General features: G+C 32.9%; 3 protein-coding genes across 4 annotated transcripts; 2 read left to right on the top strand and 1 right to left on the bottom strand.

Moving 5' to 3' along the window:
- Positions 1–2,544: 2,544 nt before the first annotated feature.
- On the top strand, positions 2,545–13,005 carry LOC107002409 (alpha-L-arabinofuranosidase 1-like). Its single transcript, XM_015200424.2, has 18 exons — positions 2,545–2,856; positions 5,119–5,347; positions 5,871–5,925; positions 6,382–6,593; positions 6,814–6,935; positions 7,022–7,169; positions 7,786–7,855; positions 8,832–8,977; positions 9,144–9,189; positions 9,293–9,345; positions 9,800–9,944; positions 10,540–10,658; positions 10,775–10,846; positions 10,923–11,026; positions 11,492–11,548; positions 11,632–11,830; positions 12,105–12,254; positions 12,768–13,005. The coding sequence occupies exons 2-18, from the start codon at positions 5,171–5,173 to the stop codon at positions 12,915–12,917; spliced, it is 2,025 nt and encodes a 674-aa protein (XP_015055910.1). The 5' UTR covers positions 2,545–2,856; positions 5,119–5,170; the 3' UTR covers positions 12,918–13,005.
- A 2,201-nt stretch (positions 13,006–15,206) lies between these two features.
- On the top strand, positions 15,207–20,702 carry LOC107002046 (E3 ubiquitin-protein ligase At4g11680-like). Of its 2 annotated transcripts, none has more exons than XM_015199973.2 (4): positions 15,207–15,856; positions 18,623–18,745; positions 19,168–19,465; positions 20,297–20,702. In XM_015199973.2, exons 1-4 carry the CDS (start codon positions 15,432–15,434, stop codon positions 20,456–20,458), a joined length of 1,008 nt encoding a protein of 335 aa, XP_015055459.1. In that variant the 5' UTR covers positions 15,207–15,431; the 3' UTR covers positions 20,459–20,702. The 2 variants fall into 2 exon arrangements, with proteins under 2 accessions (XP_015055459.1, XP_015055460.1); XM_015199974.2 differs by having other exon boundaries at positions 15,209–15,856; positions 18,626–18,745.
- A 1,031-nt stretch (positions 20,703–21,733) lies between these two features.
- On the bottom strand, positions 21,734–24,058 carry LOC107002045 (50S ribosomal protein 5 alpha, chloroplastic-like). Its single transcript, XM_015199971.2, has 2 exons — positions 23,898–24,058; positions 21,734–22,240 (listed from the first exon to the last, which is right to left on the bottom strand). The coding sequence occupies exons 1-2, from the start codon at positions 23,992–23,994 to the stop codon at positions 21,888–21,890; spliced, it is 450 nt and encodes a 149-aa protein (XP_015055457.1). The 5' UTR covers positions 23,995–24,058; the 3' UTR covers positions 21,734–21,887.
- Between the last annotated feature and the right edge of the window lie 282 nt (positions 24,059–24,340).

Below are 24,340 nucleotides of genomic sequence, written 5' to 3'. Positions count from 1 at the left end.
AATTATCTTTTTATTGAACTAAAGTTCGATCGATGAATGTTGTATTATTTTAAAAATAGTGTTGTATGGTATAATATACTTTTGTTAGCTTATATAATAAAATTGTATAAATAATTGGGATAGTTATCGTTTTCATAACTTATGAGGTTTTTGTGTTTTTAACAAATAATATAACTTAACAAACTCAAATTGTATATCCAAATAAAACTAATTCAACTTCAACTTCATCTCGAGTAATTTTATATCACGATTTTATCTCATATATGGTTCGAAAAAATAGATAAAAAGGATATTAACCCTAATCCATGTCTAATAAGTGTTGGTTATCCCACTTATTCTCTAGAAATATAGTTAAATAATTCGAGGGAAGTGTATGAATGGACATCTAAAAGACGAATCTTTTGTTTTTGTTAATAAGGAATTTTGAATTTGAGACCCTCAACATGAAATCCTCAAGCCCGAACTTATGAGTCATCTCGAAAGGTAGCATCTATCTATTTTTAAAATTTATTTTTTGAGTATATTCACTTTGAGATAATTATAGATATATGAATCTGAATTAATCTTCACAAATAACTATAACTAAAGTTCAATATTTTATATTTTTTACTAAACTTTAACTATTTGGTTGTAGTTCAATTGTTTTTGTCTGAACTTCAATCATATTAAATTTTAAATTCACATTTTCTAAACTTATCTTGAAACACAATAAAAGCTGAAGTAAAAATATAATAAGACAAATTATAGCTATTACTGATATTTTCTTTTATATTTTTTCACTTGCACAATTTTTATTCAAAATATTAATAAGGTAATACGAGATTTCTCAATCTTTCAAAAAAGAAGCAACGGAGAGGGGAAGCCAAGACATAGTTGATGAGAGTGTTTAGAATAAAACGAATTATATAAAACTACAACAAATGAAAATTGCGTTAATTTTATGTCAAATAATAATAAACTAAACACAAGAAATAAAATAAAATGACAAAAAGTAAACTATATGATAAGCACCTCTATTTTGTCTTTGAGTAAAAGTAAACACACATTTTCTCAAAATGATTACATTAAGGATAAGATGTCCTTTTTTTAAAAATTAAAGATGTGATATTGATATATATAAATTGCACTTGACCAAAACTTAAATATACAGAAATTTAATTTTGACTAAATCAAAATTTATTAAATAATTTTTTTAATTTCTAAAATATTGAACTGTATTTCAAAATTTGATGTTCAAATTCAAAACAAGATAAAATATAACGTCTTTATAAAAATTTATAAATAATAATAAAAAAAATATTAATGAATTATTCAAAATTGAAATGATCGACGATCATATTGCATTGTTAACTTCTTAATTCTTTTAAGTAAATATAAAAATATCTTTCTATAAACTAAATAAATTCTTCTCTTCACTCTTATATTGCCATATATATACTTTGCTTTGGAAAATATTATAGAAATTATCTATCAGTCAATCAAATAGCTTATATTATGATATTAAACACAAAATTTGCTCATCAATTTTGATAAATTATTTTGAACAATTCCAACATTTCCTTTTCAATAATTTGTCATACATATAAATTTCTCTTCACTTGCTTAGTATTAATTAATTCTTAAAGGATAAGGTAGTTATGAGTTATGACAATTGACTAGTTAACAATTTTATCTTCTAACAAAAGAAAAAAAATATTCCTAAACATGGTTTTAATTATTATAAAAAAAATCACAAATCTTATAATCTAAACAAGAATATTAAATAATTTTTTTTCTCATTTGTAATAATCTCGATAGACATAATTATTTGATATATATTATTAATAGGAGATAGACATAATTATTTGATATATATTATTAATAGGAGATGAAATTTAATCGAAATATACGTAAGCTAATATTTTTTAAAAGAATACTATTTATTTTCTCATAATTATATTTATGTATCTCATGTTAGATGGTGTTCCTAGAGTGTACATAAAATACTTCAAATGCTATATTCTTTTATTTTAAGTGGATAAATAATATTAGTTGAGAAGAAAGTGGATAAAATTTATATATGTTAGGTATTTGGTGGACATGATTTATGAATGAAGTGGACTTAGCAATTACAATGTTTTATGTTTATAATAAAATGTTATCATAAACTCTTTCTATTTTAGTTTTTTTTTAATTTTATATAAAAAAAGAAATTACTAATATTTTATAATAAAATAAAAATGGCAAAGAGAAGTCATATTGATGTTATCACCTATTTAATTTTGACAAATTTTTACTCAAATACTTTTCAGATACATGCGAGTCATTTTTGTAACGTAAAAAATAACATGTGAATAACTTTTATAATATATTAGGAGATATGTGAATCACGTTTATACTAAGAAATATATCAACATTAAATGTTAAACTTAAAAATTATAGCAAATTATTTTGTCTTTTTGATTTTTTGACGATTTCAATAAATACGAATTTGAATTAGTCAGATCAGCGTAGCGTAAATGTCATAGTAAAGAGAGATAAGAGGATTTTTCCCCTTACTCTGTCACTCCAAGAAAACAAAATGTATACGTGACAAATCTTTTGCTTTACTTTTTCATCTTCTCTTCTTCAAGCAAACTCTCTTTGTTCATCTTCAACAATCCCCACTATCTTGGTGTATATATATATACAGTTATATATACACAGAAATATACAAAAATATCTAAGTCAGTACCCATAACAAGATGTGCAGTAGTGAACAGAGTGAGCTCACTGTGTAACAAACTCAATTTGTGAGTTTGTTCTTCTCTGTAATCTTTTAATACGTCAGAATCACGGATACCCAGAAGGGTATTTTGTGTGGTGGATCATTTTCAGGTAATAAAAAAGTGATCTTGATTGAAGTTTTTTTCAGAAATTTTGAGTTTTGATTACTGTAGAGTGTTGATTTTTGTTCAGTTTTATGAGTTTTTGGTTGTGGGTATTTTGTGATTGGGGCAGAAATTTTGTTTATCAGTGGAAAGATGAATACTTTTTTGAACTTTAGAGCTGGTTTTATCCTTGTAATTCAGATATAAATTGTTTTCCCTTGTTTGAGTTGAATGGTAAATGAACGACAACATATCCAGTGTAGTCTCAGCAGGGGTTTGGGGATGATGGCATGTATGGAGACCTTACTTAAGGGCGGAGCTGGGTAGGGCAGCCCTTTAGCGGAAAATTATAGTGTTTATACATGGTTAATAGTATTTGTTATGTGTAAATAGTGGATGTCGAACCTCATTCAGCTTATTCGTGTGTTTACTTCTTAATATTTTGAACCAGTTATAGTGAAAATCTGGGCTCTGCCATTGACCTTACCCATTCCTTTACAGGTAGAGAGACCGTTTTGATAGACCCTTGATTCCAATAATGTCTATGTTCGGGAAGAAGTAAACACATAAAGAATTCAAAGAATTTAATATTTACAGTAATTTACCATAGTCCATATATATACATAAAACTAATTTCAACTTTGAATATACCGTGTAATCCAACGAAGGGGGTTTGGATGAACCGCTTGCTCCCACTTGGCTCTGCTCTTGTCCATGCTGTATAATATGTGCATTACTTAATTCTATTTTATTTATTTAATATTATGAGATTAAAAGTAATTATACACTAGTGTTTTAAAAATTAGAAATAGGATTATATTCAAGTTTAATATTTCAAAACAAAGAACAATTTAGAAGATAGTTTAAGCTAGTTACATTAAATGAGGCGAATGAATAGATCAAATTTTATGTTCCTCTTCTAAGCATGTTTTTTGTTTTTGTTTTAAATGCCGAATATTTTACAAATTTTACTGGAAACAAAGGAGAGATAACAAGTAATGGATGGTTAATTGACAAGTAATTACTGAGATATGTATATTGTTAATATAAAATAGAACAGGAATTACAGCATAAAAAATGCAAATTCTACTAATATGGAAAGAAGCAATGGCTGCTAAGCTCCTGACTATTAATGTACAGTTCTCGACCCTTTCTATCGTAACATGCATTTCCATCCGTGTCGCAATTGATTCAATTGGCTATGTACTCAGTGCACTGAGAACTGCCTTTGGTCCCCAAACTTACTGACTCAGTGCAACCTTGCGGCCGCCCAACAACTTATAAGTGCTAGTGACTGGCTGATTTCCAGGATTATAAGAAAATGACTTATATGTGACCTCAAGAAGAAAAGATTATAATCTAATGACTTATATGTGGCCTCGAGAAGATAAAACTCATTTTTCTGTTGACTTCTTCCTTTCCAAACAAAGCCTAAACTTTGAAATACCTTCATGTTTCTTTTTTTTTTACTCTAGTTTCCAAACACGGCTAATTTCACTGCTTTGTGGGGAGGGTAAATCGAAATTGTCCTTAGTGGATAGTGGTTGCATTCTCATGACCAATCCCAAGTTGCATTCTTCACTTGTTGGTTCTGTGTTTGTTTGCAAGTGGCTTTGTTTATGCAAAAGTGCAAATAAATTAGTCATGATATGTTATGCTTTTACTTTATGCGTATGGCTTGTTTCCTCTCTATACAATGTATTTGGGAGGCCTTAATGTAGTAGTTAAAAAGTTAGTTGGTAAAAACATCTCTGATATTTTTATATCATGGATCTACTTTTGGCAAATTTGGCCTTGGCTATTTATCTCAATTATTTTTGCTTGACACTAGAATATAGTAGTATGATCACTTTGCTATTCGGTCATAATTAAAGTTAAGGGCGCCAAGTTAAAAATAAAATATGAAAGGAGCAGAAGTGTAAAACTAGTAATCGGACTAGATTGCCTGCCATTTTAAGTTCAATAATTTGGTATATCGTTATTTTGTCCAAAGCTTGTCCAGTGATTGGATGCTTTTGGAACTAATTTTTGAGTCAAATAGACATAATATCTGCACTACAAGTTAAAAAAGTTGTATTCCTTGATTCTATCACTATCGTGCTAGTATAAGCAGAAAAATCTGTCAAGCTGCTCTTATTGTTATTGGTTCAGACAATCATCTTTTCAGTTCTGTCCCATGCTGACATTAGGTTGTTGTAAAAGGAAGCAACTTTACAGCTTTATACTTCCATTAATGATCAAAATCTAACTGAATTTGCTCCTCTTTCAGAGCTTAAATAGGCTACAGGACTACAGTAACAACGAATAGACCAAGAAGGAATATGGAGTCAAGGCATTCCATTCATCACGTACTGCTTCTAGTTTTGTTTGGTTTGTCTGCCCTGTGCCAATGCTCTGCTACTGGGGTTGAAGCAAACCAGACAGCAGTACTGCTTGTGAATGCATCCGAAGCATCAGCAAGGAGAATACCTGATACCCTTTTTGGTATATTCTTTGAGGTGAGTTTAGTATTTGGGTGCTCAATTTGAGGTACAAGTGAGAAGCATTTACCTTCCAGTTTACAGTATGTAACCCATCTCATATATTTTGTGTTTAATTTGTCTGTCCTGTATTTTTTGTTCAAACTCTATATATACCTGATAACTATTGCAGCACATGATTCACATAAACTTCTGGTTTTTGGAACTACCTCTAGGATATATTTTTACTAATTCATTCCACCAAGCTGAAATTCACATTCTCATTCCTCATAAAGGTTTCCTGTTTGAACTAAAGGAGGAAAAAGGATGATAAAATAAAGGACATTCTATAGTTTACGTCTGTCAATAATATGAGACCAGACAATGGACATTTGATAAGTGCCGCTGATGCCTAATCTTATGAATCATCAACATCTTCCGAATATCTGTCTGGAAAAGAGTGATCATACCTTGACATTTTACAGATGAATTGGACTTAATTTTCCATGATATTGGATACAGGCAATTAATTTTAGTTCATGACCTGAATATTGTATTTCAGGAGATCAATCATGCCGGTGCTGGTGGATTGTGGGCTGAGCTTGTCAACAATAGAGGTCAGTTTGATTTTATGGTTGCGTTAGAAAAGGAAGTCTCTAAAAAGAAATGATACATGCATTGCTTCCTAGTGATTGACTATTAATTGGTTTTTTTTTGGCCTAAAAAAAGAAAGGAAGAGAAAGCAAGACTCATATATTGTAAAGGATGAAGTAGTGACATTTGAGTTGCTCAAGCAGAAAAATGGGGACAACCATAGCACGATTTTGTGCCGTCTCGTCTATTGGTAGTCATTATTAAATTTTCTTCATAGATGAATATTAACTTGCGTGTTTTATGTTTTGTATGCTACTATGGTCCAAGAGGTTGTTTTTTGACTGATAAGAGTACTATGATGAATATATTGATAAGGCAAATAATGCGAGATGCTATCTCTATTCTTCTAATAATAGTTTTGCTTCCTATATATTCTTGAGTTCTATTTTATTTAAGTGCTAGTTTTCTTGAAACCTCAGGTTTTGAAGCTGGAGGCCCAAACGTACCTTCAAATATTGATCCTTGGTCTATCATTGGAGATGAGTCCAAAGTGATTGTATCAACAGACCGTTCATCATGCTTTGATCGGAATAAAATTGCAGTTCAAGTGCAGGTGCTCTGTGACCATACAGGTGCCAATATCTGTCCAGATGGAGGAGTTGGCATCTACAACCCGGGATTCTGGGGCATGGTATGTTGCTCTTTAATGCTCGACCGAACATTCTTTATGTGTTTCTTGCTTCCTCTCTCAAGGATTCACCTTTCAATATTCCGCAATACCAAAAGCACACTAGATTTTCTTCATTTGTATTCTTAAGTTCAATCTAACTAGATACAGATCTACTCTTCCTTCTTTGTGTATTTCGGTTCATGTTCTGTATTTATCATCCTCATTTTATGTTTTCTTGCAGAATATTGAGCAGGGAAAGAGTTACAAACTAGTGCTTTATGTTCGTTCCGAAGAATCAATCAATGTATCTGTAGCTTTAACTGGTTCAAATGGATTGCAAAAGCTGGCTGCTGCCAACATAGTGTAAGTAGATGTCTAGCCGGCTTTATTTTTCATGCTTTTACAAAGTTTGCTTCTTGCACTCAATTCATTCAAGATGCTCTTTGCAGAGCTGCTGATGTTTCAAGTTGGACGAAGGTGGAAATTTTGTTAGAAGCAACAGGAACAGATCCCAATTCAAGACTGGAATTGAGATCATCTAAGAAAGGTGTTATTTGGTTTGATCAAGTCTCATTAATGCCTACTGACACATACAAGGTGAGTGGTTTAGAGCTTTCTTGTAGGCATTTAGAAAAGACTCATAGTTAATCAAGGAGAGGGTGGTTTTAGTGCAGCTGGCTGATTTAATGACATGTTTCCTGAGCCAAGGCTTCTAAAGGGCTCATGAATTCTCTTCTTGTTTATTACTTACAAAATGTGTAGCCAGTTTCAGCTCTATATCTTTAGAAATAGATACCAAAATATAATTAAATCTGTGCAGTATGGTTAAATGCATCTGTTGTGATATCGCTAGGTTTTGTATCAAACAATAAACTATACCATAATCCAAATAAACTGCTATATGAATCCTCTAAATCAATTTTTGAGGACGTTATTAGTTTATATATTTGGGAAACATAAGTACTTATTAACCATATAAGCATTATTAACTAATAATATGTAAAATTTGTCAATGTAGATAAAGTTTAAAAAATATTGCGACTTTTTTTTTCTTCTCATTACTTGTCTGTACATATCCAACAATTCTGTATAACTCTAACTATCCTTTTTTGGCCAAGGAGCATGATTTTATTTCCAATTATTTTCTTTCTTATTTTTCATTTTTGTAGGGGCATTAGATGTATTCATTTAATGAATTTTATTCTTGGCACAGGGGCATGGCTTCAGGAAAGATCTCTTTGGAATGCTTAAGGATTTAAAGCCAGCATTCATTAGATTTCCAGGTATTCTCCAATATATTTCAAATTTTTCCTTGAGGATCATGTAACTTTACCAACTGATGGACTGGGACATCTTTTAGTATTTATACCTGCTATATTATAAACTTTTTCATACGATCCCTTCTTGATGAGGAAGAAGAGTATCAGTATAGAGAGAAAATTCATGAGTAAATTGAAAAAAAAAAAGTATGATAAAAAGAATGGTTTGCACAAAGAAGCGTAAGAAAGCCACAGGAGGCCAGCTACTACTTAAAGATGGAAAGAAGCTGAAATACAACTGTGTTATGTTTACTGGAAATTATGCTCTCAGGAGTTCATCTCCCATATCATCTCAGCAGTGATAGTTCTTAGATCGGACTTGAAATACTTTATCTAAACAGTTAGATCTAAGAACTTCACCCTTGAGGAAATACGAGAGACGAGGTTATCAAAAGAGATAATATGGGAGATGAACATCTAGATATAGGATTCATATCAGAAACTGTTCAAACTTTGAAGTTTATTCATTTTTTAATTTCCAATTCATTGAGCAAGTAATAAAAGTACCTTTTCATCAGAGTTCTACTTGTAATTACTCAGCATAGTAACATGTTTCATACCCAGGTGCAGGGGCAGGATCAAGGAACTTAACTTGAAACTCAAACTTTCTATTTATCTATTCTTTTCTTGTTTGCTTTGATTCTTTGAAGAAGTCGAATCTCCTCTTTCTTATCTGTTTACTTTCTATTTGAGCACTTTTAGAATTTCAAACAAATAGTTTATACAGTGTTGGCTAGGCAAAGAGAATAAATATTAGAAATGTAGTAAAAAGTCTTCATCAATTAGAGGAATTATTCTTCCAAGGGTCTGCCGTGTGTCCTCTTTTACCGGTTTCTTTCATTTTTCCTGTGTGTCCCCCCTATCGGTCGGTATGTACTATTTGAGCTTCTCAATGGTCAATTGTCCAATGTTGATAAACCTTCACATTATCTGTCTGTAGGTGGATGTTTTGTTGAAGGTGACTGGTTAAGAAATGCATTTCGGTGGAAAGAAACTATTGGACAATGGGAAGAGAGGCCCGGACATTTCGGTGATGTTTGGAATTACTGGACTGATGATGGACTTGGACATTTTGAGTTCCTGCAGGTAATATTCTATGTTGCCCAACTTTGTTGCAAATGTATTTGAAACACCTGGGTGGTCAGTCATGCTTAACACACACAAGCACCAAAAAAACAACAACAGTTGCATGCACTTGATGTAAACAATTGTATAGTTCTGATTTTGAATGAATCCCCTCCGTTTTCTGCAGCTTGCCGAAGACTTAGATTCACTGCCCGTGTGGGTTTTCAACAATGGTAGTTCCTGCACCTCCACAATTGTACTATTCTCTCTCTTTTGCCTCTATTTTGTCCGTTTAATTGATTTTAACTTCTTCCTTTTGTGCTTCTTAATTTTCAGGAGTCAGTCACCATGATCAAGTTGACACTTCCAGTATTTTACCTTTTGTGCAAGTAGGTTTATTGAATTTTTAGCTCATTGAATATGATCTAGCGCTTTAATGTGATAAGTGTTCTTTAAGTTTTATTTAGTTTCATGAATGTTTCTCTTTTTTGTCCGCTGCGAGTTGTCTTTTTCTTCACAAAATCTTAGGGAATAAAAATTCACATCACTGAAAGCTTCATTTTTAATGGCCATAATATTCCTAACTGAGGCTTGTGCATTAGTTGAGTATGTTAACATTCATGAATCATGGTGTTACCTGTTCAAGTTACCAAAGTAATCAACGTTTCGAAAGCAACTAAGGAGAGGGCAATCATTTTTATCGTGGGGTAAATTGGTCAAGAAAATAAAATTAGCAGTGAATATTGCCCAACACTCTATTGAAATACTCTCTTTAGCAACAATTTGTCTTCATTCGTTCCTTGTTACATTACATTCTTACAAATATATTTTGTCTCTATCCAGGAAATATTAGATGGTCTTGAGTTTGCAAGAGGTGATCCTACTTCCACGTGGGGTTCTATTCGAGCCAAAATGGGACATCCAGAGCCTTTTGATTTGAGATATGTGGCTATCGGAAATGAGGATTGTGGAAAGACACAATACCGTGGTATGCTTGCTTTACTCTATTTGGCAGATGATATATTGTTCTTTGGTTCACAGGAAACTTATTTTAGCGCAGTAAGGATATATATGTTGCATAACTGTCTGGTGTACATTTTGATTTATTGTGTCCTCATAAAGTTGCACATCTCATCACCTTTACCATAATTTGACCCGGGAATTAAACCTGACATCCATTACGTATGACATGAAGTGTCTCTCTTCCCCGTTCCTCTGGATGAGTGTGGGGTGCATAAGGAAGCTGTAGATTTGGTGTCTTTGTGCCAATATGAATTTAAAGTTTGATGATGCAGATTAAAGATCTTCATTGTTCTACTGTACCTCTGGCCCTTCATGCCTCGTTCTGTCTGTCTTGTACTTCAGTAATCAGTGGTTTTGCAAAAACTTTTGTCAGATCTCTTTAAGTGTCAGAAAAAAATCAAAATATCTCTCGAAAGTTTCTACTTATTGATATCTGAGGCTATTCCATAGAGACTCCAGTGACATTATTTTCTTTTATTTGTCCAGATACATGATTCCAAAACTGCACATCGATCCGAGTGAAAAGATATAATGACTGATTTCTATTACTTGTGATTCAGGAAATTACCTCAAGTTCTATACGGCCATCAAAGATAAATACCCAGATATTAAAATAATCTCAAACTGTGATGGTTCTACGAGACCACTGGATCACCCAGCTGATTTATATGATTTTCATGTAAGATCTTGACGCTTTTCCAAGTAACTCTCACACTAAGCATGTGTATCAAAAGCTTTAGCTTTGATTTCCTTGTCTTTGCATGAGCTTTAACTTTGTGATGTTTCTATGGATAGATTTATAGCAGCGCAAGTTCTGTATTTTCTAATGCTCGCCATTTTGATAGTGCACCACGCAGAGGACCAAAGGTCGGTAAAGCTTCCTTTTGATGATTAATGAGTGGAATTATAAAGTGGTTATTATGTATAACATATATCTCTGCAGGCTTTTGTGAGTGAGTATGCCGTGACTGGAAATGATGCTGGAAAAGGTAGTCTTTTAGCAGCATTGGGTGAAGCTGGGTTCCTCATTGGGGTAGAAAAGAACAGGTACCTGTGTAGCATTTGTCTAATTGTCAACTCTTTAATTTCAATTTCCTACATGGCACGTTGAAGGCCACGAGATTAAAGAACATTTTGGTACATTCGACATATCTGTAGTTTTGTGCCAAGTCAAAACCAGAAAATTGGAACTGAGGGAGTAAATGATTTTTCCTCGACTAGTGACGCGTCGAAAGGGTGATATGTGATTTCACTTGCCGAAGTCTCTGTTGATTAACACCCTTCTCTTTTTCCTATGCAAAATATCTGATCTTTACTTGAAAATGTTCTAATCCACCCCATCCATCATCCAGTATACCACACAATACCTTTATTTGATTGTATGACGGATAACTTTGATCACAGAGATCAGGCATGGACTAAGCGAATCACCTTAAACTAAAAGACTATCCATCTTCTTTCCTTTACTATGTTCCCTTTGCATGACGTAACTTGAAATCATCCTCTGTGCAGCGAAGCAATTGAAATGGCAAGTTACGCACCCCTATTTGTTAATGACAATGACCGGAGGTATATCGCATTGCTTCTGGTCTTTTCTTTTTCAGAAATTTTTCTTATTATATACTATTGACCAAAAATGCTCATTCATGTAGGTGGAACCCAGATGCAATTGTCTTCACCTCTTCACAAATGTATGGAACGCCTAGTTATTGGATGCAGCACTTCTTCAAAGAGTCAAATGGCGCTACTCTTCTGAGTTCGTCATTACAAGCTAATCCTTCAAATTCACTTATAGCATCTGCCATCACTTGGCGAAATTCACTTGATAACAACGATTATTTGAGGATAAAGGTGCGGATATATATTTTCTTGTTTTCGTTCATCATTCTTGGAGGGGGTTAAGTTTTGTTAGATTCTTATGTCAGCTTCATCATAGATAGTTATCATTAGCACTTCAAGACTTTTGACTGGTCGAGGTTCACTCTTAACAAGTAGAACTTTGTGACAGCATAATTTCATCTCCGAATTCCTAAGATGCATGATCTTCCTTACCATTTTGCATACACACACACGATTCTCTGTCTTTAATTGGTTCATTACTCATATGTTGAGATACTTTCCACAGGTCGTGAACTTTGGAACCACTGCGGTTATAACTAAAATCTCTCTCACTGGATTGGGGCAGAACTCGTTAGAGACTTTATTTGGGGCTGTAATGACCGAGTTAACATCCAACAATGTGATGGATGAAAATTCCTTCAGAGAGCCTAATAAGGTACAATCATCCTACCAAGTTTTGTTGGTTTGGCATAAGCTGTTTCACATTTAGCAGCTAATAGGTCTGTTGCTCGGAGTCTTCAAAATACTGCGGGAGTCTGTCAGATTCTCCAAAAATAGTGCATTTTTTTGAGGATCTGACACGGCTCAACAACAATTTTGGAGAGCCCGAACAACATAGGCTAAAAATAAGTTCATACTCAATAACTATCAGAAGAAACTTAATTGCTCATTTCCCTTTCTTTTGCAAATGAACTTCCTTTTTTTACCTCATCAATACAATGGAACATGTCAAGAATCTATAAAGAACTTACGCACGCTCAGTTTTTACACCAAACCACATTGATTTACCATTGTTAAGTTGCGAATCGTAGTTACATGTCATGTACTTACTGGTTATGTATAAATACCTGGTGCGGCTAAATTTTATCGGTCAGTCAAGAATTTAAATTTTTGCATATATTTTTGTGGTTGCTTTTATTTACTCTTAATTCTTTTTTTCTATTTGTAGGTAATACCTGTTAAAACACAAATTGAGAAAGTTAGTGACAACATGGATGTTGTACTGGCTCCAAGATCTCTGAATTCAATTGACTTTTTATTAAGAAAATCAATAAACAACAATGTTGATACTGCTTCTGTCCTTAAATCTTCATGCTAAGTAGCTCAATGTATCAATTTAATTTAAGAATATAATGTGGTTACTAATTTATCAATAATATCATTTTCATGGTAATTAGTTCTTGAAACCTCATATATTCTTTTTATATTCGAACTTGTTAGCAAATTTCATTTAGACACTCGAATAAAAATGTGTTTCAATTGAGCATCTAAACACATAATAACATGCTCTTATTAGATGCTTCTGATTTTTTGAATTTTCTTTTAATTGTTTGCGCTTTATCACAAATATACTTTATTTATATCAACTGAATATATACATTTGTTTAATTACATATATCAGTCGTCATCCTCAATCAGATGATTTATTGATTCTAATTTATATATTTAAAGAATGTGACATATTTTTAATAACAAACTTTGTATCATCATATTTCTTTTTGACCTTCTACAAAGTAATTTTGTCTTCACCAAAATTAATAAAAAATAATAATTCCAAGTCTTTTTTATTTTTAGTTTTATGCTCAATTTGTTAAGAATTTACTAGCAACAAAGGGATTGATAGGATTAACAATATAGATTAACATACTTTCTTTGTTTCTAATTATTTGATAAATACGTTAAAAAATATTAACTGATATAGTGAGTTTATCATTTATAATTGATAGAATTTTAAATTAGTTTACTTATTAAAGTGATTCTATCTTTTTCAAAAACATCAACTCTCAAAATAAATTGAAAATATAATAGGTAAAATATATTATCTTTTTTTTTTAATTTATCAAAAATAATAAGTGAAAAGAGATAAATAAAAAATCAAAATTGGACAAATAAAAAAAAGGACAGAGGAGTAATATGGTAGTAATTAATTGAATTTTCCATTTAAATGTTAAGCAGACCAACCATATATTGCAAATTATTGATTAATAATAATTGTCTATCAAAGAAATATTGAAACATTGAGAGGAAAGATGATTAAAGTGTATAATTGAAATTAGATTAATGCATTAATTATGACAGCTAGGACAGAAGGTCACAATAATTACCTTTTTTACACATGATAAAACATTAACTAAATTCAAATATTAAATAATTAAGGTTAACACATTTCTAATGTCATGTATTAAAAAAAAATTAGAGATAAAGGACTTGTATCAACTTGTGATTTATCATGGTTTAATTCTAAATAAATTTTAAAATAATAATAGTTATTCATCACTAATCATGATTAAGTGATAGAACTTATATAATGCATTTGTTAGTCCAATTAATATTCACCTAAAACTAACATAACAAAAAATACATTTTTTTTGGTTCCACTTTATGTGATAGTAATACTATTATTATTACTTAAATGATTAGTTTTAGTGATATTCTTAAAAATATCTTAAAAAATATTTTTATATTTAAATTTATAAAATGAAACGAAGATAATATATCAAATTTCAAACACCACTCTTCCTAATATTGTGCACTCTATATCTCCACCTACCTATAATGATAATTTCTTGTTTTTTTTTTCTTCTTATTAAGAATTTGTGTGGAGATAATTAAGCAAATATAATTATAACCTTCACTAATTAAACATGTACTATTAGAGTGGTCACACCATTCTTTAAAACAAATTTCTAATTGTACTCATAATTAAAGTATTATTTTGATATATTTTGAATGGAAAAGTTTAATGATTTCACACTTTCACTTGAGTTTTTACAAGTCAAAAATAACTCAAATTAATATATTTCTAAAAATTTGGAGCAAATTATGCTACTCAACTTCCATTTTTGCTTCTTATTTTCTTTGGAAAAAATTTAAATAATTTCACATTATTCTATGAGTATAAATTGACAAAAATTAATATATTTCTAACTATGAGAGGAAATTATGTTAACTCAATTTCTATTTTTGCTTTTTTTTTTTCCCTTAATGATCTTTACGTAAATAGTTATTCAAATTTATAATTTATCCTTTTTTATCGATATACATATATAGATTATACGTTAATTATATACATATTATAGAAAAAGAAAATTTAATTTATTTGTCTTACTCTTTTAAAAAAGAAATTTTTTTCCCTTTCCTTTTCAACAATACTTTGATTTTAACTTTTCAGTTGATATATATTTTTGCGTATTCTAATTATCTTTAATTCGAACTCACAAGATTCAAAAGCAATATTTATTTTTTTAAAACTTTATATCAAATATATTAGCGAATTATTTTCAATTTTTAAGAGTTGAGTGGACGACTATTTAGGTTAATTATCCTTTTATTATTTTTCCTTCATTTCATAATTTATGTATATGACAAAATTGGACCCCTCACTCACAAGAGTGGCAATGGCACTTACCAAGAATAACCAGAATTTCTGCTGATTTTGCCTTTTTCTTCAAAGCCCAATATATATAGTATTCCACCACTTCTCACCCAAAAAGCCAAAATTACTAGTCATCACTTTCACACACCCCACCCCCACCTCAAAATACCCACCCCCACCAAAAAAAATTTGATAAAAATTACTTGAACAAGCAAAAAGATTGAAACTTTATGCAAAATGGACCAAGAATTGCATAGAAATTTAGTTAGTGGAAATGGTGGGTTTGAACCAAGATACTTTAGAGGTTTAAGTACCCCTTTTTCATTTTCTTTAACAAGATTGGCCTCTTGTTTCAATCTTCAGAATCAGAGTTTTGATGATGATGGTGATGGGGTTTCTTATTGTGATTATGGGTATTCAAGACCTATTGTGTTTCTTGATGTGATATGGAATTTGGCATTTGTTTTGGTTTCTTGTTTTGTGTTATTGACTACTCTTGGAGAAAAGCCTTCTACTCCATTGAGGCTTTGGATTGGAGGTTATGCACTTCAGTGCCTCTTGCATGTTGGTTTTATTTGGGTTGAGTTTCAAAGAAGGAGTTTTGATGATTTTGATGCTGGGAATTTTGATGGGGTTTCTTCTTTTTCACTGCTTCACAGCAGGTACACTCCAGGACTTCAATTTATGTGATTTTTAGGGTTTGCTTGTTAGTATTGTTATTAATTTTTGCTTAATTTATGGAGTTCCTTTTTAATCTGACTGGATGGTTTATGTAGCTTTCTGATTAGGGAGGTTTTTAGAGAGGTTTCTCGAGTTTTCTAAATGAATTATCACCAAGTATTTCATAACATACCACAATTATCAATTGTTCACTTTCCTCTTGAATGATGGTGATTCCATGTAGGAGAATGGAACAACCCATAGTTGAGGAGTGTTTTGATAAATAGTTAATAGTTCATGTTGAGGTGTGTTTTGATAAATAGTTGGTCATACTTCGGGTTGAAAACTCGAAAAATCAGGATACTTTAGGTGTGTTTTGGTTATTAAATCCTTTTTTTTAATATAAACTTTGTTTGTAGTTGGCTTGTTGCATGTTACTCTTTACCAAGGAATATGTTCTTTCTCTTTTCCTTTTCCTCTCATAGCATTTTTATTGTTTATTGCCATATTCTTTGGTTGGTGTTAGAATTTTTTTTGTCTTTTTTTCTATTTGCAGTAAGTTTTTGGTTTCTCTTTGAGGTTGGGAGGACTGGGATGAGTGGGAGTAGGGTGGATAGTCCATAATTGATGGAATCCTAAGAAATCCATCTACCTAGTTTGACTAGTATTATATTATTGTATTTGTCCTTTTTTCCTCTTTGGGTTTCTGATTTCATTCAATCTTTGTCCTATAACTTGGTCATCATAGACTCATAGTGTTCCTAGTTTACTGACTTGCAAAGAATAACAACAGGGACAGCAACATAGCATGCCTTTAACAAAGATGTGTAGCATTTTGTTACTCAAAAAGTGCTAAGTTTTTATTGCAAGATTCCATTTTTATGAACAATCACAAAAAAGATCCCATCTTTTTGGTGGTACATATTACATGTATATCTTGGGTGATGTCTATCTAGGAGTAATTGTATCAAAAGACAGAAATTTAACTGTGCTTCACTTCATTTGAATGATCCACTTGAAATAAGTTTAGCCTCTAGTATTGTGTGTAAATTCTTTTAAAGCAATGAATTTATTTGATAAACCAAGTCTAGCTTCTAGTTCTTGGATATGTAAAAGTTAATCACCTTAACATGGCTTTTGTATAAAAGTTGTCTGCTTTACGGGTAGATTGAAAACCAAATCTAGTAGCAATTTATTTTCAGATGTCCTTAAGCTAGAGTTGTTTCTCTATGCTTTGTGGTGCCATGAGACAATTCACGGAGTGATGGTCGTGGGGTGGAGCCATTCTGTTCATGTCACTGGAAGTGTAAAGCTCCTATAGCAGTCTATGTACTGGCTTTGTTGGATCTCTTCGGAGCAATGTCCAGATATTTGAGGTGAAGACAAGCATGTAGATTATATAAGCATGTATTGAGAAGTTTTATGGGCTTTAGTTGGTCTTCCTAAGAAATCATACTTATTTCTTAAGAGTATCAAATGAGAGTAACTGCATTTAAGTATTTTCGCATCTTGCTGATTCATCTCTGTAGTAAAGCAATGTCCATCTGCTCCGAAAAGTTTTAGCTAATATAGGAGAGGTCAGGATTCATCACACATGCACAAAAATAACTTAAGAAGAGGTGCTGACTTTCAATCCTAAGCAAATCTAGGGACCTTTTCTCAAATGATCAAGTTTGATGGAGATATCCCATAGTTAATAGCTTGTTTGTCCATTTATGGATAAGTGGGACTTAGATCCTCTAGTTTTAGAATCCCTAATTTGCCTCTGAAAACAAATTATTTTGTAGGAGTGAGCTGGATCTCAATAAAGCACAACTTAATATAGTGGATTCATATAGCCGACTTAGACTAGTTTAGGATTGAGGCATAGTTGATTTATTGATATATCTCATCAACGGTAAGTCGATAACTCTAACACAATGCAGTTAAGGGGCTTCTATCTTTAACTTCGCTAAGAACTAAGAAGATATCATTGTACTTGCGTAAAATAGTGTTCATGTATAGTTATGTAAACAAACCTCAAGAACTCAACTAGCCAAAGTAGCATGGTGAAATTGGAGGCTTCACCTCCCCTCTCTTCACTCCCCTGATCTTTTGATATTTCTTCTGAGTAAGTTGATCTAATCACTGGACTGCACTATTGCCCTTATGTTAGCATCTTGATTAAATTTAATCTTTGTATCTTCTTGTGTTTGAGTTGTAGCAGACACCGACCGCCTTCATAGACTTGTTTAAATTGACCAGGTCTTGAACATCTTAGGAATTGATAGTTTCCATAGAGTTGATATGTCGTGCTGGACCGCATTAGTGGAGTGTTACTCGTAATATGAACATTTGGGTCCCAACCTTTCAAGGACTAATACTGAATTGACATTCAGGTCTCGGTTGTTTACATGACATATCAATACGCCCAAGCTTGTGTTGTTTGCTCCAACAATCATTCCATCTCACCTCAAAAATAAAAACAATTAAGAAGTAAAAAGAATAAGAAATCAATTAGTTTGTTGTACTTAAAGCTCAAGGAAGGGAAAGAAATGAGAAATTTTCTTTCCTTTCTCAAAATTACGTATGGTTCAATTTCAATGCTACTTCACTTCCTAGCCCCTTTCAGTCCAGTTATACAGATATTATTCTTTGTCTTAGTCCTGGAACTCGAGACTAAAGCGCTTAATACTTTGATAGAACTTTACTAATTTGAGTGTGATGATGTTATCATTCTTAAATGATGAAGGTTATGAATTTAACTTTACATTGTGTTATTTTTTTAGCAGCATCATGAAGAGGTTGGAATCAGTCAATACTGTGATTTCATCAATCTGGTGGGTATTTGGCTTTTACTGGATTGTTATGGGTGGCCAGGAACTTCTGCAAGATTCACCTCGCCTTTACTGGTATGAGCTATGCTTCTAGAATTTGAAGTTTTACCTTCATACTAACGACTGTGAGCCATGATTTCCCCTTTTTCCCATCCCCGCATAGCAAACGAAAAAGAAAAAAGGAAAATTGAGAAAATATACGGAACTACCTCTCTGCCTCCATGAGGGAGGGGTGAGGTCTGCATACTCTCTACCTATCCCAATCCCCCCACCCCCCACCTGTGGGGTTACATTGGGTATGTTGTTGGGAAAATATACGAGGTGTGAGCTTGAATAAGTGGAAGGTTCCTTAGATATATGCAGCTGAAGAAATTAAGTGGTGATTGTTAATTCGGTGTATGGGTACTATACTAGTTTTATTTGCCTTTCTTTATAACATATGAATGTGTATGTGGTATGTTTGATAGCTTAAATAAAACTATTCTTAAATTTTGCAGGTTATCAGTTGTTTTCCTAGCATTTGATGTGTTCTTTATGATCTTTTGCATTGCGATGGGAATTGTAGTCTTCTTCGCATTCTTTTGTTTTTTTCCATTTATCGCAACAGTCGCATATGCCATGAGACTTGGAGATGGAGCATCTGAAAATGATATCAAGACTCTTCCTAAGTATAGATACGGTCAACTAAATACTTCAGGGAACCTTGTAAAAATGAAGACAGGAGAAGATCACTCAATATCACAGCTCAATAGTAGTGCCTCTGTACCTGAGCTTGCTCTTAAACCAGATGATTCTGTAAGCATGCCCTCCCACTTTATCCTCCATTATAATCTTTTTTCCTCTTACTTTGTTATTTTTCATCTCTTGTGCACTCTGTCTTTCTTCTTTTATTTGGGTCATCTTTACTATGTTCACTATAGCTTTTTACACTTGTTTTCTATTTGAAAACACTGTTCTTGAGTCGAGGGTTTATCGGAATCAATCTCTCTACCTCACACAAGGTAGAGGTAAGGTCTGCGTACACCCCACTTGTGGGAATCACATTGAGTATGTTAGAAGTACACTCTGTAAACTATTATTAGAAACAGAGGAAGAATCAAAGTTTGGAAACTGGAAACTGGAAACATAAACATTGAGAGGAGAGAAAAGTTCCATTGTAATCGAGGGAATTTTTTGAAGTAACTGAAAATGGAAATTCTACAATGAGTTGGTTCGAGATCATTGAATGAAGGAATCTGGATTTTCTCAGATATATTTGACGCGGGCACTACAGTGTGTAGTTTTCTCTAAACGTAAACATGCGAGTTTCTTTATGTTCTGAATTCATCTAAAAAGTTCTCTATTTGATTGCATATCCCGTGCATCAGACTGTTATTCTTCCTTTTACCAATTTCTCATCATGCTTCCGAAACAAAACCCCAAAATTTTAGCTTCTGATATCAACTGTTGTTTCTGTGTCATAGTTGTCTAACCTACTATCTCCTGCTTTATTCGAACTTCTAACTGGCAATATAAGCAGAGCTTGCACAAGGGTAGTTGTCGTCATATATCAAAACTATATTCCTTTATATCATCTTTTTACCATATAGGCTAACTTTTTATGTGAATATTGTTTTGTCTACACAGGAGTGCTGCATCTGCCTTTACAAATATGTAGAAGGGGCAGAGCTGTGTGTTCTTCCCTGCAATCATCATTTTCACAATGGATGCATTAGCAAATGGCTAAAGATCAATGCAACCTGTCCCCTCTGCAAATTCAATATTCTTAGGGGTGACACTCTAGTCTGACTATTTGTCTGTCAGAGAGTTGAGTTGAGACTATACTGAGAAATGTAACTTTTTTTTCTCATGGCCTGCTTGTCTTTTGGCAAAATGTATGTAATATTAGCCATATTTAATGCTTGTCTCACCCTCAGCTATTACACCTGGTAGCCTTTGTATATTTGATTAATTAGAGCCTAGTACTGTTAACAGAGTCTAAGCTCTATGCACAAACGCAGGTTAAAATTTGACACTGATTAGTTAGCTTCAAGACTCTCATTGTTTTGCAAGTTTCATAGCTAAATCGCTGAGTGTTCACAGAAAAGAATATTATGACAAGTTATGTGAAAATCATGCTAAAAAAAATCCCCAGAAAGTTCCAGAGGGGGAAAAAATTGAGTGATAAGTTAAAATCTCCCCTAAGCTATCACCATTTTTTTAATTATATTTAATTCGTAATCTGATGAAAGTTATAGTTCAGGTATAAAAGAAATGCTTGATTATATAGTTATGAAACTCGCAAAATAGTGATGGTTGGATATTAGCAACACTCAATCTAGCCATTGGTGTGGCTGATATGTGGGCACTTGAAAGCTAATAATGTCAACCACAAACTGGATAAAGACATTTTGTGGACTTTGATTTGACAAAAATGCACTGAACTAGTAAGTGCTTTTTGCTTTTTTATTCTCCTTCATCAGTCAATTTATCAAAATTTCCTGCTATGACAGATCCCACTTTGATCTCTCTTTTTCTTTAACCATAAAACAAAATCCATTTCTTCTATCTTTTCCTACTTAAATACTAGGCTTTTATCTACGATGGGTTTAACTCATCCATCGCGCACTGTGCTCTTATCATTAGTGACTAGACCAATGTTCTTGGGACAGTTGGTACCAATTTCCACATCGATCGATGTGTATAACAGGATATTCCAATGTCTAATACCCTCAGATCACCAAATCCTGTTGGAGACTTATTGACACATTACAGACTGCATGAAAATTCAGCTTCTTTTGTCCCCTTAGTTTAGTGGTGACAATGAGAAGGATAAACAGAAAAGAGAGAGCACTCATTTTATCAGTAGAACTTTTCAACAAGCTAAAACATCATAAACTTAGGAACAGAAGGGAGAGGAGACCATAAAGCTGAAGCCGTCTTTCAGCTAGAACCTCCAATCGATCATACATAGCCTCCAAAACAAAGCAGAGCAAAAGGGAACTCCACAACAGCAAATGAAGAATGACTCTAACATTACGAATCAACATAAAAGATAGTCAAAACCTAACATATTCCATCAAATAAGAGGAAACAAATCGGGAAAAAAATCTAATTAATTTCTTAAGGTATCAGGTACAGGTTGAAGAAAATGATCTCAAAGATTACAGTATTTCGATTATTATAAAGACTACGAGAAAAAAACAGATACATTCTTGCAAGGCATTTCAGGTTAAGCTTAGACATTCTTGTTCTTCTTCATCTTTGAAGGTGGCCATCGCCCTTTCTTCCTTAGGTGGCGCTTCCTAACGAGTCTCTTCCTCCGTAGTCTAAGCTTTTTTGCCAATTTCATCTTCATCTTCTGTTCAAGCTTCTCTTGAAGCTTAGACTCCAGAGGGAGATTCTCAACAGGCACACTTTCCTCCTTTTTTTCTGGTGAAGGCTCAGGATTATCAGAACCGACACTATCAATGTCTGCAGCGGCTGTAGCAATCAATGCACCTCTCCTTTGGAAGATAAAAGGTGCTTGAATATAACCATTGGCATAAGACTTAGGTGTCAGGGTAATGTGATTGTTGCAGAACCTGGAGGCTAATACAAAATAGATTACAACATTCAGAACCTTTTAGAGTGTGGTCACATGAACAACCAAGAAGACAATTGAGCACACAATTCGTATCATTTATTCGAAATGGCAGAAAAAGAGGGAGAATTCAAAATTCTAGGGTCTACAGAAGAACAAACAAAAAGAGGAGAAAAAAGCATTGAACGAGGAGCCATATGATGTGAAAATCTCATGTGGGCATGTACGTTCAGTTGAGTGGCAGTAAGGGTGACTTATTTGTAAACATCCATAGAACTATAATGAAATGTACAGTTAACCAATGTTCATCCAATTTGTCAAGAAGTCAGAAGAAATTGTTCGAGACTCCTATTTTTATTTGGCGAATCAAGAGATCAATGAATATCCTATGTTTGGAATAGTCAAGTGCAGTATGTGCACAGAAATGAATATACTATATGATGGAATACCTCAAAGAACAGTGCATAAATAGAAAAGGGATATACTTAATCAATAGGAATCACATACAAGGCACACATTAACACCAAATTGTGAAGGACAAATTAAAATCGAATATAATGAAAATGAAGGTCCTGATCCCCCCCCCCCTCCCTCCTCCCTTGGCAGCTCCCCAATCAACTTCCTCAACCCCAAATTAGTTGGGTTCAGCTACACGAATCCCCTGTACCCATTTGCTCTATTCAGGTTCATTTCAATTAAGCCAAATTAATGGTTCTCTAAACAAAACATGATAACAAAAGCTTCACATGTTCCTTTTTGACACCCAAATGGGGAAAAAAACCCCTGCTTGAACACCTAAATTCAAACCCTCTAGCAAAAAGAACAGAAATTTCTACAACTTATACCAAGTAACCAAAGAACAACACGCAGTCTAGTCCAATGGAATTACACTAACTCAAAGCAAAACCCAGAACTCGAAATCCCTTAACAAAGTCTCAAGAATTACCCAAAATCAAAATCTCAAATAACACAGATCACACTTGCAGAGTATTCACTCGAGAATGCTAAGCGAACAAGTGACACAAACATGATAACAAAAACCTCACATGTTCCTTTTTGACACCCAAATGGGAAAAAAGATCCAGCTTGAACACCTAAATTCAAACCCTCTAGCAAAAAGAACAGAAATTTCTACAACATACACCAAGTAACCAAAGGACAACACAGAATCTACTACAATGGAATTAAACTAATTTAAAACAAAACCCAGAACTCAAAATCCCTTAACAATGTCTCATGAATAACCCCCGAACTCAAAATCTCAAATAACACAGCAGTCACTCATACAGAGCATCCATTCGAGAATATTGAGCAACAATGCTAACATCAACGAGCAACGAAAACATGAAAACAAAAACCTCCACATTTCCCTTTTTGATACCCAAATCAGCAAAAAAGATAGCCATCCCAAAACCACATACATAAAATTCCAAAACTTTCAGAATTCAAAAAACCCAAAACCCAGCTCAAACACCTTAAATTGAAAACCCCATAAAAAAAGAACCAAATTTCAATACCATATACCGATTAACCAAAGTGACCCAGAACTCCAAATCCTATAAAAACTCTTTTCAAGAACTACCCCCAAATCAAAATCCCAAACAAGACATAAATTATTACAGTTAGAGAGTAATCCTTCAAAGAATGTTAAGCAACAATACTTACATAACGAAGCAGGGAATGCAGAAGCTTGTGAAGTGGAGGAAGATTGAGATGAGAGTAGAACAGAGGGAGTTGTTGCAGTGAAGATAAGGAGAGCCATCTCTCCAGTTTTGAGTTTGGTTTTTCTGGATAAGAAGACTACTTTACATCAACATATATATATGAGTGAAAACTAGAAGAATAAACAAATTTGTAATACCCATGACTCAATATTGTCACCCGTCTCAAATTATTTATCGTGATTTTAAAAGATAAATAAATTGTATATAAAAATAATACTACAAATAATTCGAAATAGGAATAAAGGATTGATATTTAGTTGAGGTACAGGAGAAATATGTTTTTATTGAATGAAGTTATTTGGATATTTGTGTTAGTAAAAGATAACAGTATTTCGTAAAATTAGTTATATGTATGTGGATTAACTCAAATATTATGATTATATA

This window comes from Solanum pennellii, chromosome 10 (assembly GCF_001406875.1).
Source record: "Solanum pennellii chromosome 10, SPENNV200".
NCBI classification, from domain to species: domain Eukaryota; kingdom Viridiplantae; phylum Streptophyta; class Magnoliopsida; order Solanales; family Solanaceae; genus Solanum; species Solanum pennellii.
The sequence above is the reverse complement of the archived record's forward strand: the minus strand, read 5'-3'. Positions and strand labels throughout refer to the sequence as shown.

What these genes read in the sequence shown, in the direction of transcription:
- LOC107002046 (XM_015199973.2), top strand. Translation starts at nt 15,432, where the DNA reads ATGGACCAAGAATTGCATAGAAATTTAGTTAGTGGAAATGGTGGGTTT. An exon ending in TTTTCACTGCTTCACAGCAG is followed by an intron (nt 15,857 to 18,622) that starts GTACACTCCAGG and finishes TTATTTTTTTAG; the next exon opens with CAGCATCATGAAGAGGTTGG. An exon ending in CTCTTAAACCAGATGATTCT is followed by an intron (nt 19,466 to 20,296) that starts GTAAGCATGCCC and finishes TTGTCTACACAG; the next exon opens with GAGTGCTGCATCTGCCTTTA.
- LOC107002045 (XM_015199971.2), bottom strand. Translation starts at nt 23,994, where the DNA reads ATGGCTCTCCTTATCTTCACTGCAACAACTCCCTCTGTTCTACTCTCA. An exon ending in TGCATTCCCTGCTTCGTTAT is followed by an intron (nt 22,241 to 23,897) that starts GTAAGTATTGTT and finishes ATTTTGTATTAG; the next exon opens with CCTCCAGGTTCTGCAACAAT.
- LOC107002409 (XM_015200424.2), top strand. Translation starts at nt 5,171, where the DNA reads ATGGAGTCAAGGCATTCCATTCATCACGTACTGCTTCTAGTTTTGTTT. An exon ending in GACATTTTGAGTTCCTGCAG is followed by an intron (nt 8,978 to 9,143) that starts GTAATATTCTAT and finishes CGTTTTCTGCAG; the next exon opens with CTTGCCGAAGACTTAGATTC. An exon ending in GTATTTTACCTTTTGTGCAA is followed by an intron (nt 9,346 to 9,799) that starts GTAGGTTTATTG and finishes GTCTCTATCCAG; the next exon opens with GAAATATTAGATGGTCTTGA.